Consider the following 16919-nt stretch of genomic DNA (forward strand, 5'->3'; position numbering starts at 1 on the left):
AGAAAATAATTTTCACTTATAGGTAGACAAAATGAAATTACATGAATAGAACCACAAAACGGATGTTTCTAAAAAAGATTCACAGGTTCTAGCATTCACCACTTAAGTGACCAAAAGCAATCTGAAGTATACTAATCCATGAACAAGGTCACTGACCGTATTGATCCATCCTTAGAGGAGATGAAATAAACAGGAAGCCAATCCGTTAATGAAAAAGTTACTTCTTTATTGATAGAAAATTACTTTGATTATGCAGAAGCAAGTGGTGGATTGACGTCAACGTTTAGTTCTCTAATATTATCATTATGTGAGACCATCATCAGGATCATTCTTAGAAATAACACATGGAATAATCTCATGGTGGCACAGCCATGGATATTTAGTAGTATTGGAACAGAGCTCGTTCCATCACCTTGCCTCATTCTCAGAGGGACATGCATGTGGAAGAGTCTATGGCCCACAATGTCGCTTAACAGCGACACCGTAACAAAAGTTGGATGGTCTTTTGCTGATGAGGTATGAGAATTTGGGAACAAATTCTAAATAAGGACACCAAAATATTCTGACAAACACGAGGACCACGCCAAAACTCTGGGTCTATTTAGTGCACAGCCGACATTGATGGTGGAAAAGAACCTAAAATGGAGTCAGTCCCAGGCACAATGCATATCAAGGAGTCCACCCCCAACAGGAATCAGCTCCACCCCCAACATGGCGATTCGTACCTGGTGTGTTGCTGGTTGGTGCTCCGAGTGATTTCCATCGCGACTTTTGCCGGGATTCTGGATGAGAAGCGAGGCAGGCAGGCTTTGTGGATCCCAGGCGTCAGGCGACAGGATCGAGCAGTGTGCAGTGTGTGGAGTAGCCCTCCTGGAGTCTGTCTGCCGGGCGTTTTCTTTTCGGCGGCAACCGGGAGAGTTGATTGATGCGGCAGCTCCCGTGAAGGTGAGGAGGGGATGAGCGTTCTTCCCAAGCGACGGCCAGGGTTGCCGCGGAGGAAGCTGTGAGACTTAATGTCGGGTGCAATTAACTGAACATCGGCCTGACCCTTCCTTGACTGTAAAGTATCCGAAACTGCAGGAATATTCAAAACTCGCAAACTCAGAGGCATTAATGGCTTAAAGGGGGGAAATAAATAGAAGAGGAAAGGAACAAGTGGAGATTGTAGACTCTGGGAGACTTTTCGTAGGGGAGAGTTGGATCTGGGAGGAATAAAACACGCCAGGCTCTGGTGAGAAAAGCTGCACTCTGGGCCAATAAGGAAAAGGATAAGGGATGGCGTAATACCCCTGGGAAGAGGGGAGCGTGTAAGCACCATTATTTGCGACTGAGCTGGCTAGACCCCACTGGTCAGAGGCAACGGCAACTGATTTGGGCAGTAAGAGAGGTCAGGAGGCCCCGTGGCAGTGGTGTGGTCCCTACTGGGTCAGTGTATATATTGACAGGGACCTGTAACGAGGGCTGGGAGACTGTGGCCGGGCCTCGCTCCGCAAGACGCCACTCCCCGCTGGGGTTCTGCTTTGCTCTGCTGCCTCCCACGCCGGCTGGGCTTGGCTCCGCCGAGGCGTGTGAGGGAAACTACAATTCCCATCATCCCGATCTCCCGTCATTTCCATCGCGCCAGGAGGCGCATAAAGGCTCACCTGGGACCAAGAAGGCTGTGAAACCTATAACGAGGGCTGGGAGACTGTGGCCGGGCCTCGCTCCGCCAGACGCCACTCACCGCTGGGGTTCTGCTCTGCTGCCTCCCACGCCGGCCGGGCTTGGCTCCGCCGAGGCGTGTGGGGGAAACCACAATTCTCATCATCCCTAACTCCCGCCATTTCCAGCGCGCCAGGAGGCGCATAAAGGCTCACCTGGATCTTCGTCCCGTGAGGACACGCACAAAGGGCGGGCCGTCTGTGGCCGCCTGGGGCTGGCCGAAGCTGGGCTGGGCCCCCCCTCTTGGCTCTTTGGCCCGGGACACACGTTTGTTGACAAGAGGGCGCCCAACTGATGACTCGGGACACGGGGCTAAGGAGAAGTAGGACCACTGATCTGAACACTGGGCACCCAAAGAATAACTGTAAGCCACCTTTGGAGGAACTGTGAGGGCTTATGGTTATTGTCTTATAGTTGGCCGGGTCTATTGTACCAAGTGTGCTAGCGTGTGGGTTAGCCAACCGCAGGACGATTGAGCATGGCAACTAAAGTAAAAACCTGTGGCGCCAAGGCCAAATTAAACATCCCTCTGTCACCGAGGATTGTAGTCCAGGAACCTAAATCCCAGCCCCCCCTAAAATTGCAACCTACTGCAATTGATCGTATGTTGAGGAAAGCACTAGGGGTAGTCTCGGACGAAATAGAGCGCACGGAGAGAAGGCTGTCATTAACTCCAGTGATTGCCCCTCCCTCCCTACCTCAGGAAACCGGCACAGAGAACATGGTGACCCCCTTATGTTTGAGTCCCGAGTTTTCCATACAGGATATTTCATGTGCGCAGTTGCCAATTGTCAAACCTCAGATAATTCGCCAGTTAAATAAGAAAGCCTCCACAAGGAAGAGAAGAAGTGCACCCAAGAAGGCCTTAGGCACCAAGAAAAATCAATTTAGATCAAGTATTCGCCGAGTAGTACAGCCAGCAGCTGAAGTCTTTGAACCCCAAGAGGCCTGCCAGCTAGCACCCCCAAGTTGGATGGCCCGGGTGATTCTCGAGTTACAATCTTCTCTAGAAACCTTTATAACGAGTCAGATCAAACCGCTAGTCAGCAGGCTGGATAAAATTATAAATGAAGTACACAAGAAGGGAAGGGCATTGGGTACTCCCGTATCCAGTGATCCTATAGGCAATAGTCGAAATATAGACACCACTGAGACTACTCAGGCAGATACACTTTTAACGGGTAACATCAGAACTCTGTTGATGTCAAGGCATGACCCACCACCTGTAGACTTGACAATCCACCTTAACAGGGGCCTAGACCCGGTGGGAGGTACATCTACGTTAGGTAGAGGGACCAGTATATCCACAGCACAACTACAAAATAAGAATGTAATAACTACTAAACCATCTGAGATACAACAGATAACCTCTGCCAAGAAACCATTATTACCCAACCCTTTACCGAACATTAATCTCCCACCTGAGGCATGTCCTTACGTAGTGGTATTGGGGGGAGTGCCAGAGTTGAAGCAAGATCAGAAAGAATCTTATCCTGAACTTAAAAACAAGACAATAGGTTGGCTGAATAAGCATAGACCATTGTCAGGGAACAACTGTGGAGAAATTCTGTTTGTTAGAAGGGTGAACTGGATTGGCAGATCAAAGAAAAATCTGGAGGGCAACTGTGTAATTGTTAACTTTAGGGACATGAGCTCGGTCGAGGACATATTAACAGGTGGGTGGCCACAGTCGGAAAGCACTATAAGATCGTTCCCATTAGGTTATTTTTATCCCGTGCAACGTTCCTTGCATGATTCTAGGCATTACCAGGGGAGACCAGGGATGGGATTAACCACATATAGAGATCGAAGCATGTGCACAAATACATCTGTGGCTAATTTTCAGGAAGACCCCTTCTGGGCAAATAGATTTCGACCCCTCACGACCTTAGAAGATAACGATTGACCACGAACCCTAAGGCATCAAGTAGTGGTGACAACTGGGGGTGAGGCTACTAAAACAAGTTGCCCTAGTGGGGTAGAGACAGAGAGGTGGGCAACAAAACCTACAGCTGTGCCACAACCGCAAGCGCATCTTGCACCATCAACATCAGTAAGTTACACTAGGAATTTATTTTTGGAGGCTGAAATTCAACCCAGTCCCCCAGTTATAGGGAGAAAGGGAGTAGTGTTGAGGCCTTCTGAAACTGTAACATCAATACAGAGACATGGGTTACAAAGTGGTCCCCTAAGGACAGAGGATGGGGGGAGGGTGCAAAGACAGGGAGGTGGCAAACCAAATGTGGTATCGCATGTGAAGGGAGAATTAAAGTTTATTTCTTGGAACATTGCAGGTCTGAATGGGAAAATGTCCAATACCGAATGGAGACAGTATATTGGAGGGTTTCAAATCATCTGTCTACAAGAGACCTGGGCGGTGGATAGTAAGCTCCTCCATATGGCAGGATACAAATGTTTTTTTGTACCAGCCCAAAAAACTAGCTCAGGAAGAGCGCGGGGTGGGTTGGCAATATATGTCGATTTAAATGTGGAAGGAGAATGGAGCAGTGTATCATGGTTTTCACATAATATCCAAGTGATACACTTTAGCAGCCCTGGTCGTAGGTGGACTCTGTACAACTTGTATAATGCGGGGTCCACTGAAGGTATTAACCCTACAATAAAGGAGTTAGAATTCAGACTTTCCCAGGAATTAGACCATAGAAAAGGGGCGATAGAATCTGCTACATTATTAATGGGCGACTTGAATTGTCATTTGTGTCGAACTTTGTTCCCCCTCAATGCAGATTGGTCTCGGTGTCCAACCGAGAAAGGTCCTCAATTTGAACACACAGCAGAGGGTATAGCCCTGAGTAATCTCTTGAGAAGTCACGATCTGGTACACACGATTGATTTGGTCTCCCTGGAGCATGATGGGTCACTTACTCCGACCTTCAAGGGAAGAGGATGTCACTCTGACATAGATTACATGATAGAGTCCAGACTGGTAAAAAATTGGATTGGCACTGTAGGGATTCACTGGAATGCTTTTAGTGACCATAACCCCCTAACCTTGGACCTAGTAAAGCACTGTCCATCTGGGTCACGCCACCAGGTGGACTGTGTGATGAAGGCAACTGACCAGGGAAGGCGGATCAGATGGTCTAAAATCGATGGTGTAGCCTTTTACAAAGAATTAATGGCAAAAGGGAAAGTACAGATAGACGAGTGTCTAGACCCTAAGATTGAGGGGAGTACCCTGGTTACGGCTTTCGGCTCAGTGACCGAAATAATTGATGGTCTTTTAAAAACCAAAGCTCAGTTGAGGAATAATACACAACCAAGATGGTTCGACACCAAGTGTTCGCGTGCCCTGAGAGACTTAAAATCTAGTCTAAAAATCAAACCTAGGGATAACTTGAGAATAGCCCAATGTAGATGGACTTATTAACAGGTCCTGAAACAAAGGAAGACAGCTCTTCAAAATGAAGCATGGGCAGACTTAAGAGAGGCGGGAGAAAGAAGGGACATGAGTCAATTCTGGAGGATAGTTAATAATCCATGTTTCCAGGATAGTTATACCCCAGAGATGGGAACAAGCATCCTACCGGAACAGTGGGTTTCTCATTTCCAGGGTCTGTATAATCATAACCAGGAGTTTGATCAGGAAAGAGGGTGGGAAGAACAACAAGGGCCTATTACTGAGTTTTCCCTAGTGGAAATCACACAAGGGATAGAGGGCCTTGCACGAAACAAAGCTCCAGGCCCTGATGGTACACCACCAGATTTATATTTAAGTAATGTAGACCTCTGGGCCCCCATTCTTACGAGAGTGTTTAATGCTGCTATCCAGTCGGGTCTACCACGTTCATGGTCAACAGCAGTCATTATACCCATTTTCACGAAGGCTAATAGGGACAACCCGCAATGTTTTAGACCAATTTCCCTAATAGATGTTTCGGCCAAAATCCTGGGCAGGGTAATTTTGCAGCGACTGATGGAATGGACAGAGGACAATCGTATAATCACAGATATCCAATATGGCTTTAGAACAGGAAGGTCAACAAGCGACCAATGTCTGAATCTTTATATGTTGGTTGCAAAGTACACTAAGGCCAGTAATGAAGCCATGTATCTGGGATTCATGGACTTAGCAGCCGCCTTTGATAATGTTAATAGGAACAAGCTATGGTGTCTGATGAGAGATATGGGTATCGATTTGGGCCCGATTAAAATCCTTAGGGAGCTACATCGGGACACAACAGCCAAAGTTTGCTATACTTTGGAGGGAGGGAATACGAAATCGTTCCCCTGTACGAGTGGGGTGAGGCAGGGGTGCATTCTTGCCCCCTTCCTGTTCTCGCTATACATTAACAACTTAGAACAGGCTCTGCTTAGTCTAAAGACAGATTGCCTGAGAATAGGATTGCGCCAAATACCGGTGCTTCTATACGCAGATGATGCGGTTCTGCTCGCCCGTACACCAAGGGGCCTGCAAAGCCTGATAGATGGGTTTGTAAAATTCATGGATACCCTGGGGTTGTCAGTAAATCTGAATAAGTCCTTCGTAATGCTGGCAGGTGCTAAACCATGCAAGAGTTTTGCATATAAAATAGGGAACCACCAACTGGAGACAACTCCCTCTTTTTCTTACCTGGGGCTACTTTTTGATGGGGCACTTAAATTTAGATCCCTAGTGGAGGATCGATGCACAAAATTAATCTCCACAAATGGGGCCATATTAAATTATGGCTGAAGGTTGGGCCGATGGTCCCCAGAACAAGTGATGAACCTTTATGGTTCGATTGGCTGGGCCAAAGCTACGTATGGCTCAGAAGTCTGGGGTTATGTCAATGTAGAGCAACTGCAACTGGTGGAAAACAAATTTATGCGTAGGATCCTGAGGGTCCCCCAGAGTTCCCCAGCTGTAATTGCTCACAAGGAATTAGGGAGACCTTTTCTAGAAGATGAACTTAAGATAAGACCCATCATAGCCTGGTTAAAAATATGGGCTAACCCTGAGGCAGATTTTACAAGACAAATCTTGAGGGATTGCCTGATAAGGGATAAAGGATTACAAATTCCTTGGTTATATTATGTTAAGACCACCCTGGAGGGCATTGATCAGAGGGATCTCTTCACCGATCCCAGTTCTATTCTATTGTCTGATAAACGGAAAATTAAAACTCTGTTGGCTGCTCAACTCGCCGAAATAAGAACAAAACGGGAGTTGTTAAAGCACACTGTACTCACCTATAGCTATATTAAGAACACAGAGGGCATGGAGCCATATCTCTATGTAATGTATAATGCCCAGGATAGGTTTTTAATGACCCATTTTAGGCTCAATCTTCTACCTCATATACTGGCAGAGCCGCCAGGTTTTACACAGTCGATTGAGCAGAAGGGTGCCTGCGGCTGCGACAACTTGTCTCCGCAGGACACCCTTCATTTTGTACTTTTGTGTCCTCTTTTTAAGTACCCTAGACGTAAGTTCCTGGTTGAGATTTTAAAAAAAGAGAAGTTTCGTCAAGCCAAAATGGCTTTATTGTTCTTGCAAAGAACTCATGACCCATGGTCACTGTGTTGCATTATGAATTTTATTAAGACTGCTGTAAAGCTAAGAAACACTAGAGGGGTGGGTGCTTGAAGGGCCCCGTGTTGAGCATTGTGTTAATTGTTTTTATATTTTAATTAATGAAATGCTGGAATTCATAGTAATGTAATTCTTTTTTTAAAATTGTTGATATGTGTAGTTTTATGATGTTTTTAACTATCGAATAAAGAATTACTGAACTGATATCAAGGGGAGTTACACTGCATCTCGTGACCTCAAGAACTTTCTTGGAAGAAAAACAACTTGCACATGTTTGAGCCTAACACTAGATGGCGGGAGTATGCTAAGAATGTTTATCTACAGTTACACATGATATATATAAATATATATATATATATATATTTTTTTTCCCCCAATTCGTTCGTGATGACGCGCTCTCTCCCACAGTGGGTGCCGGTGTCAAGGGCGAACTGCTCTTCGTAATTATGTATCACCAAATATCCATTAAGGATTTCACAGCACAACAAGGAACTCTTCAATAAGGTTTTATTTTAAACGTTCAAAATAACCCACGACCACCACCTACGTATTTCAACCCAGCCGGGTCTTGTTTACTCATTTTGGTATTCACAGAAGGCACTTACTCATTGATGAGTAAGTGCCTTCTGTGAATACCAAAATGAGTAAGTGCCTCGGAAGGCACTTACTCATTGATGAGTAAGTGCCTTCTGTGAATACCAAAATTAGTAAGTGCCTTCTGTGAATACCAAAATGGTAGTAAGTTTAGGATTTTTTCTGAAGTTAGTTCTGTGAATCGGGCCCTATGTGAATGTAAACATGATTATGTCAAAATGCCCGAAATGTAATTCTCTATCCGTGTACCATCGGAGAGTCTATTTTTTATTTTTATGACACAATAGATCACATGTTGTAACACAATATGATGTTCAGAAATGAAATGGAATCTGACCCATGATCAAGGAGCTTCAGGCTCTGAAACATGTCAGGAAAGTTTGCTCCACCTTTTGAAATAAACATGCTTCATGAACTGAAGCCACGGCGTGTTCCCTTCATTGTTGATGGTCATACATGTGTGCTGAGGAAGTGAACTAGAGTTGGTGGTATATATATATATATATATATATATATATATATATACACACACACACACACACACACACACACACACACACATACACACAACATCAACATTGCACACAACAGGTCTATTGACAAAAGACAGCTAAATCTATCTGCGGGACGAGACCTAAAACCAATCCATTGAAATACCCAGCCGTAGGTATTACTGAATTGAGAGGACATTGTTCACAAAAAAATTAAAAGTATTCATAATGTGGAAATGGAGGTACTGCAGGCATATGACTGGAGGACTCAGAAATTCACTTTACAATAAACAACATTAAAAAAAGGCTGATTTAAATACCATTTTGTATCAGTCTTCATTAAATTCATGACAAACTGGGGAGGAAACAAAGAAACTACTCGACGTAGTTGTCTTGTATACTCCATCCACTGCTCTCTCCCTTTAGTAATCTATTGATCATAATGCTAATACAAAGTACATTAAAGTGTGAAATACATTTACACTTTACCCTGCTGCATAAAATGGGAATCTGAAGGGACCGAACATGTTTGGACAACTTCCCTGGAAAAGCGGTCATACAGTATCCCCATTTAAGTGCCAGTTATGAGGGGCTCTGCTGCGAATACTTTGCTTACCCATTCAATTCTTTTTGGAAATGGTTCCCTTTCGTTTTCAGTGACAGTGACATGGATAGAAGGGACGACCCAGTCTCGCTTCTTTCGCCTTAATCCGGGTTGAGCCACCGTGAGCGCAAGGCTTGTTACCGCTCGCTTGTTAAGATCAGAGTGTGTCTAAAAGAAAAAGCACTGGTTATGTGTACGGCAAACACACCATATATATTTTTTTCTCTCTCACTCTCCAGTCCAGTCTCCAGCAAGAAAGCAGGTGACCATTTCCAAGTTAGCCGACATAGCTGAGTCCGCAAGCACTTCTCCCAAAAGAAGTGTTTGAAGCCCTCGGGCAGAACAGGATAGATATCTTTTGTGTTCTGTATAGGAAGAGGAGGAGACAGGTCTACAAAATTCACATTGGATGCGAATAGGTCTGAGGACAACTTACAAGCCCAGCTGTGCAACAGAGAATTGCCAATTGACCAGGGCTTTGATAATGTACTGCAAAGTAACATCTTCACTACAATCCATCAAAATGTATTCAAAAAGATGTGCCTGCTGTTTTCTCAGCGATTGTCATTTATACAGTGTTTTATTTACCTTTTTACAAACTGAACTTTGTATGGCACTCGGTTAACCCTATGATCACACAGAGCTTCAGGGATGACGTTGCAAAAGCAGGAAGAAGTGTAATGAGCTAAGACGAAAAGCAAATAGGATGAGAAGGACAGAGCCTGAATATCAGCAGAGGAGCACGGCAAAAACCTGTTGAAAGATATGGGTTTTCAGTAATCTCTTTAAGTTAAGGAAGCTTTATTCTGAAGAGAGGGTTGGAAGAGCGGAAGCCTTGAGAACAGAATGCTCTGCCACCAAAAGGTGTGAACCTTGCGGCGTGCACAGCTACATTGTTTAAAAAAGCAAACTTTAAATGTGTCTTCAGTAACAGTTTTTCAAGTACGAACTACTTGGCAAACAAGAAGGTCAAGGGCCCGCCACTACTCTGCAGACCATAATAATACTGGTTACAAGCTACACTACAGGCAAGAAGGGTTCTCTGAAGTAGGGCTGTTGGTAGAGAGTACCTGGTCACAGAACTGCTCATTGGTTTAGAATAGGGGACTGTTAGGATGGTCAAATCCAAGTCTGAGTGTTTTAAGGGAATCCGATAAATGCATCATCCGAAGCACTTGGACTTGGGTTTTAAGCTCCACATGAAATGATTCCCAATTCAATTCTAACAATCACAGGCAGTCTTAAATTTCATGTTACTCATTTTCCCAAAATAACTCTTAATACAGTAGCTACAAAAACACCCAAGAAATGCAGAGGGTTACTATCTATACAGCATCCCAAGTGTCTACACCCCTAAGGACTTGTGCTCCCACTCAATTATTCAGGCACTGTTGTCTTCTTAACTCATTCCAGTACCAGGGCTTCACGAGCTCACAGTTCAACAACCTGCTCACAACCCCCAGCGTTTAGCTCCTTCTCCCACCCAAATACACCCAAATACCTGTACTCAGGAGAAGATGTGGACCATTGGTCTAATTGGAGATTCCAGAACCTGCATACTTGTGTTCCAATCTCTGTTCCTCTCTTCCCTACACAGTGCGATATTAGGCAACTGCTTCATCTCTCTGTGTCTCATTTAAACTATCAATTAAAGAAACAGGAGCAATGACAAATAGGTTACATGCTTACACTAAGCATTCTATCAATGGCACACTGCAGCATTGGTGCCTTCCACAATTCTGTTAGTGGATTCACCAGTTTCCATAATTCTAATACCTGGGCCTGTTATTTATCCAAACAATTCTCATCCTCGATCAGGGCCTTCCCAACACATTACAGCACTATTCTAGCTAGGGCATTCCCTGTCATGATCATTTCATACTGGTGACACATTAGTGATGTTCAGTCTTTGCATGTGTGAATATACAAGCATTGACTTTGCTGTATAACTGACAAATGCCTCAGTGTACAGGGACACACACACACCACTCATCAATTCACCAGACCCTCCTGCTCTAACTGTTTTGCAGCCATTCAAGTGCCAAGACCATACCACACAATGAAAAATGTGCTAGCTATCGTAACGAAAAGTTTAAATTCTAATAAGGACTCGGAGGCGAGGATTAGGCTTTACTTTATCCACTTTAATACACAGCAGCCATCAAACATTATGTATCAACATTAAACTACATTTCCCATGAGCCCTTGGGAAAAGAAAGAAATAGTTCATGTAATCAGAACAAAGCATGTCCTTTCAAGAATCGAGACGCTGTATGCTCCTCTTTCTTCCTGCGAACACAGCCGATCTCTCCCAGGATTCCTCCTGTTTATTCTAATCTGCCCCTGAGAAGAAAAATAAGTGACGTAAGGATTTTTTTTACCCAAACTTTGTCAGCACAAGGTCATCAAACAATGCTAGAAACAACACAATATACAAGCAAATATAACAAGATAAATTGTAAAGCAGTTCTTCATAACTGTATAACTGTACAATTGGACAACTTCAAGTATTGTAATTGCACATCATATAGGGTGAGTATATTAACAAATTCAGAAGGGTGGGCTAATCCTCGCCTCCAAGTCCTTAAAATAATTTTACCTTTCCGTTATGATAGCTAGGAAATTTTTTATTCTATGTCAGGACCGGAGGCGAGGATTAGGCTAGTTTAAAGCGTTCTCCACTACGAGAGTTGCCAGATTTTTAACAGGTTTTTACAACCAGATTTTATTGGTTTTCAACAGCATCATCTACAGTCATAAGCAATGTGCATCTTCAATCAAGTACATAAAACACACTGTCATCATTTCCTGGTGCATTTGTTCAGAACTTACCCCCAACATAAGTACCCCCCTCCCTCCTTGAGTTGCGCTTAGGTGGATACAATCTAATCGTCAAATACTATTGGGTTCTTGTGTGCAAAGCGCTGGTTCTGGCTTACTACGGCACCAGTCGCCCCTGTTCCTGGTGTCCTTGTCCGTCATTTCCTTCTGGTCTGGACCCGCTGGTGGTGGGGAGCCCGCTCCACTATTATATTGCCTCTCCGCTGCTAATTCACTTACTAATGTTTCCCAGGCCCTTGCCCTGTCTATCTTCCCTATGCCTCAGCCAGCTTCCCTGAGCAGCAATCTGCCTCCCCCCGCCCATTTCTCTAGCTCCCTCCTCCAAATCCTGAAACTATCCGGTCGTTTTGTTTTTGGGTGTGTGTGGGAACCATCCTAGTAAGAAATGCTCAGGGGTGTGCGGAAGCTCCCTGTCTATGAGATCCCCTATTACATGTCTAATTTCTTCGCAGAAGGCTTGCAGAGTGGGGCAGCTCCAGAACATGTGGATGATATATGCTTCTCTCTCTCCGCACCTCGGGCACACTGCTGTGTCTATGCCGAAGTATCTTCTAATGCGGGACGGGGTTAGGTACGCTCTGTGCAATATATATAAATTAATCAATTTGAATCGCGCATTCCTAGATAATTTCGGGGTCCGCTCTAGGATCCTGTCCCATTCCGCCTCTGGGATCTGTTTACCCAAATCCTCTTCCCACTGTAATCGCAAGCGCTCTAGTGGCTTCTGCATGTCCTGTCTCATTGCCTTGTACCGGCAGGAAACTGTCTTGATTTTTCCCGCTGACAGTGCTACATATCTACATCCTACCAGTGCCTGCAGTTCTGTACCTCCTTCCCCCAGTGTTGCTTAATCCTTCTGGTGAGGGCCCGTGTCAAAGGAAGTGACCTCCCGGTAAATCGTATGTCGCCTGCAGTTCTTCAAATGGGAGTAGCGTGGACTCCTGGTATAAGTCGCCCATCGATTTCAGTCCTGACTCTTCCCAGTCCGCTAACCCAGCCCAATGAGCCCCCTGTGGCAACCATCGCAGCATTGTGATCGGTATGTCTGGAGAGTGGGGGATCCTGACCCCCACCGGTCTTAAGTATCTAGCCCAGCATTGCACTACCACCCTGGTTTCCATGGTGTCATCGGACGCGCTCCGTCGGGCCCTTAGGAGGATCTGTGCTAGGGTTGTGGCATCCGGTGCAGCTGCGTACTGTTCCCGTTCTGGGTCACGGCCAGCCGCCAGCCACTGAATCAGCCAGTACAACTGGGCAGAAATATATAGTAAGCCTCAAAATCTGGGACCGCTAGCCCGCCTGCCGCTGTCAGGTGCTGCAAGGAGGTCAGCGCTACTTGTCTGCGCCCTGCTCCCCAAATAAATGACGTAAGTAGTGAGTCGCGATCTTTGAACATTGCTCACAGAATCCACACCGGCAGAGCCCCGAAGTAGTATAGGAGGCACGGGAGCCCGACCATCTTCAGGGCTGCCATCCATCCTGCCACTGAAAACGGCAGTGTACCCCAGAATTCCATCGCAGTCTTCACTGACCTGATTGCTCTACTCACTTTTCCCTCTAGTAGCTCCACCGGTTCATGATATATTTTAACTCCCAAATATTGCAGGCAGCTGGGCTCCCATTTCAGGTAGTCCAGGTCGGGTGACGGGAGGCTGTCTTGGGGTTTAAGCTGGTTTTCCTCCAGCTGACTTTGAGGCCAGATACGTCCCGAACCGAGCCAGCATTCTCTGCGCCCCTCTCAGCTTACCCCCTGTGTTCCTGAGGAACAGTAGGAGTTCGTCCGCATATAGTGCTATTAAGTGTTGCATCTCCCCTACCCTCAGACCTTTGTAATCCCGAGTGTGAGCTTTTAAATCCCGAATCTTTGTACTTTAGCTGTCCCTATTGCAGTGTCGCAGTTAACATGGACCTATATAAAGGTTATAGCTCGCCTGTTGCCCCCTTAAGGTCTAATAAGGCCCAGGTTAAGGTGGGTATGAATCAGTGCAATAATCATGGTAATGATTATGTATTCTATAACATAAACTGTCGATCTCTCCCCAAACATAAATCAGATATTTTTGACCTCCTGGTCAATGAACACCCTGACGCCATTTTTCTCACGGAAACCTGGTTACAGGAGTGTTAAGGACCTGATATAGCCTTCGCTTTACCTCCCAACTATTTAATAGTCAGGAGAGACAGGACTTTAAAAGCGGGTGGCGGTATTGCAATTATTTACAAATATTGCTACACTTGCAAATTTGAAGACTTACCTTTTACTGGCTGTGAGTCTGCATTATTTAAACTGATCATTAGTCCTCGGGTTACTTTTTCTGGTATCCTGCTTTACCGCCCCCGGGACCTGCTGGGGTATGGGCGGACTCCTTTCCTGATCTAGTTGCTCCATATCTTCCAGACACCGCTAATTTCACCATTTTGGGGGATTTTAACATGCATTTCGATGATCCAGCATGCTTCATCAGTGCTACACTCATTTTAGATTTAGCAGCCATGAATATTTTGTTATGTAACTCGGGTCCTGCTCACGTAGCGGGTCATTTACGGGACCCCATTTTCTCTAACCTGCTGAACATTAGCTGTCTTCCAGCACTTCCTGTTCTCTGGTCGGATCACTTTCTGCTGAGTTTTCGAGTTAGTAAAGTTTCTCCGAGCCCTGCCCCCAATATGTTTAGTGACAAGGGAAATTTTAGAAACTGGGGTAAACTAAACATGGATACCTTTAATAAGATTTTAACTGAAAATGCCCCCATTTCCAGCCCAATTTCGGTAGCTAATGTGAATATAATACATAATTGGCTACTAAACTCCGTTGATGTTTGCCTTCCATTTTCGGACAAAAAGATGAAATACCACCGGCCACCGGCCCCCTGGTTCTCTGAGAGTCTAAAAGAAGAAAAAAGCAAATGTAAAGCATCTGAGAGACACTGGAGAAAGAACTACGCCCCTGATCCTAAATTAGCCTATAAATTGGCTATCGTACACTCTGCAAAGCCGCACGAGCTGAGTATGTGACATCCACTATTACTAAAGCTCAAAACAACGCCAAAATACTACTCAAACTTGTAAAAGAATTATCGGGCGCAAAGTGCTTGCCTAAGTCTCCTGATCTCACTGAATCACAATGTGATGACCTTGCCAAGTTTTTTCTCAACAAAGTAGAAAATATCTATGCCACACTGAAGCAAGTCAAACCAGTTAATAGCCAACAGAACAGGTCTACTCCCAATCAGCCACTAGCAATTTCATAGCTTGGGAACCACTAAACATCAACTCTTTTAGGCAAATTTTGAATAGCTTGAAATCTGGTTCCCCTAAGGACCCTGTCCCTCTTTCTGTGCTCCAGAAATGGGAAACGCCATCTCTGATGTTAATTATGGAGTTGCTCAATGCTTCCTTAATGGAAGCTAAGGTACCATCTATGGTTCTTACACTCTTAAAAAAAGCCAACGCGGATCCTACACAACTATCCAATTTTCGGCCCATCTCTTTGCTCCCGGCCTTTTCGAAAATGTTGGAAAAACATGTCAACATTCAATTATCATCTTTTGTTGAATCACAGAATTTTCTTCATAGCTCACAGTCTGGTTTCCGCCCAGGATTTTCTACAGAAACCACCTTATTTGGTGTCACAGAAATGTTGCGCACCCGTGTGGATAATGGTGATACCGTGGCACTTATACTCCTTGATTTAAGTGCCACGTTTGACACGGTTTCCCATGGGGTGCTCTTGCTAGCTTTACAATCCTTGGGAGTGACTGGCGCAGCACTCAACTGGCTAAAAGACTTTCTGGCGGATCGTACCTTCCAAGTATCCTCTCCTACATCCAGTTCAAAGACGTACTCTTCACCCTATGGTGTCCCTCAAGGCTCTATCCTGAGCATGTTGCTATTTAACATCTATTTTAGGCCTTTACCACTTATTGCTGAAGAATCAGGGCTCTCCCTTTTCTCCTATGCTTATGACACCCAGAATGTCTTCTCTATCAGCTGACAGAGCATCCAACCCATCCTCTCTCCAACTGGGTTTGAGAAACATCGCAGAATGAATGCAAGCCAATCTTCTTAAACTTAATGGAGAGAAGACTGAGGTGCTTTTACTAGGCAGGGAAAAGGAGTTATGAGGCCCCCGACATTGGCCCATCCGAAATGGATGTCCTACCCCTACCTAGTCAGCAGGTTCGGAATTTAGGGGTCATAATCGATTAACAACTTTCAATGAGGCAGCAAGCGGTGAAAGTGCCGTCCACTTGTTTTACCATACTTAAATGGCTCAGAAAAATCCTCTGGATGATGCCATTTTCCCCACAACGTACTGTGGTCCATGCCCTTATTACATCTAGGCTGGATTATGGCAATGTTTTATATCTTGGAGCCAATAAGGATGTAGTACGAAAGTTGCAACTGGTCCAAAACGCGGCGGCCAGGCTACTCTGCAAGATCCCTAAAATAGCTTCCGTTTCAGGCGCTCTTCGCGACCTGCATTGGCTCAGGGTTGAGAACAGATTTAAGTTCAAAGCCTTGAGCTATATGTTCAGAATTAAAAGTGGCAAAGCACCTCAATATCTGACTGCTTTAGTTCATCTTTACCTTACATCTCGTACTTTACGTTCAGCCACACAGGCCAACTTCACGGTGCCGAGGACCAGGCTTTCCCGGATGGGCGGCCGGTCGTTTTCTTATCTTGGCTCACGGTTGCGGAACTCCCTTCCGATGGCACTTCGGACTGAAACCAGTTACGTGAACTATCGAAAGGGTTTGAAAACCTGGCTGTTTAATATGTAGAGTTTATCTTCTTGTTCTTCCTCTACCTTGACAGGCAGCGCCGTGAAACCCTTGGGTAGCTGTGCACCTAATAGGACTAAATTAACAATAACAATCCTGTCCGCTTCGCGCCCTGCATGCCAGCGGCTCCATGGCCAATGCAAACAGGAGCGGAGAGAGGGGGCACCCGAGTCTCGTACCCCTCTCCACCTTCTGTTTGGGAGAAATGGTTCGTCCAGTGCGCACCCGTGCCGTGAGGGACGTATACAATAACTGCACCCATGCCAAAAATCCTCCTCCCAGTCCCACCTTGGACAAGACCTCAAAGAGGTAAGGCCACTTGAGGCTGTCAAAGGCCTTCTCAATGTCCACCGCAAGCACCGCTGCC

At 45.3% G+C, this 16919-nt stretch overlaps 1 protein-coding gene across 1 annotated transcript in view; it reads right to left on the minus strand.

The window, feature by feature from the left end:
- The window catches only part of LOC146776371 (blastomere cadherin-like), a 562924-nt gene that overhangs the window by 329015 nt on the left and 216990 nt on the right, over positions 1 to 16919 (minus strand). Inside the window, exon 4 of the mRNA XM_085639655.1 lies at positions 8939 to 9094. Coding sequence (XP_085495781.1) covers positions 8939 to 9094 — 156 coding nt within the window. The remainder of the gene's footprint in view (positions 1 to 8938; positions 9095 to 16919) is intronic.

The sequence above is a fragment of the Triturus cristatus genome, chromosome 12 (assembly GCF_964204655.1).
Source record: "Triturus cristatus chromosome 12, aTriCri1.1, whole genome shotgun sequence".
Classification (NCBI taxonomy): domain Eukaryota; kingdom Metazoa; phylum Chordata; class Amphibia; order Caudata; family Salamandridae; genus Triturus; species Triturus cristatus.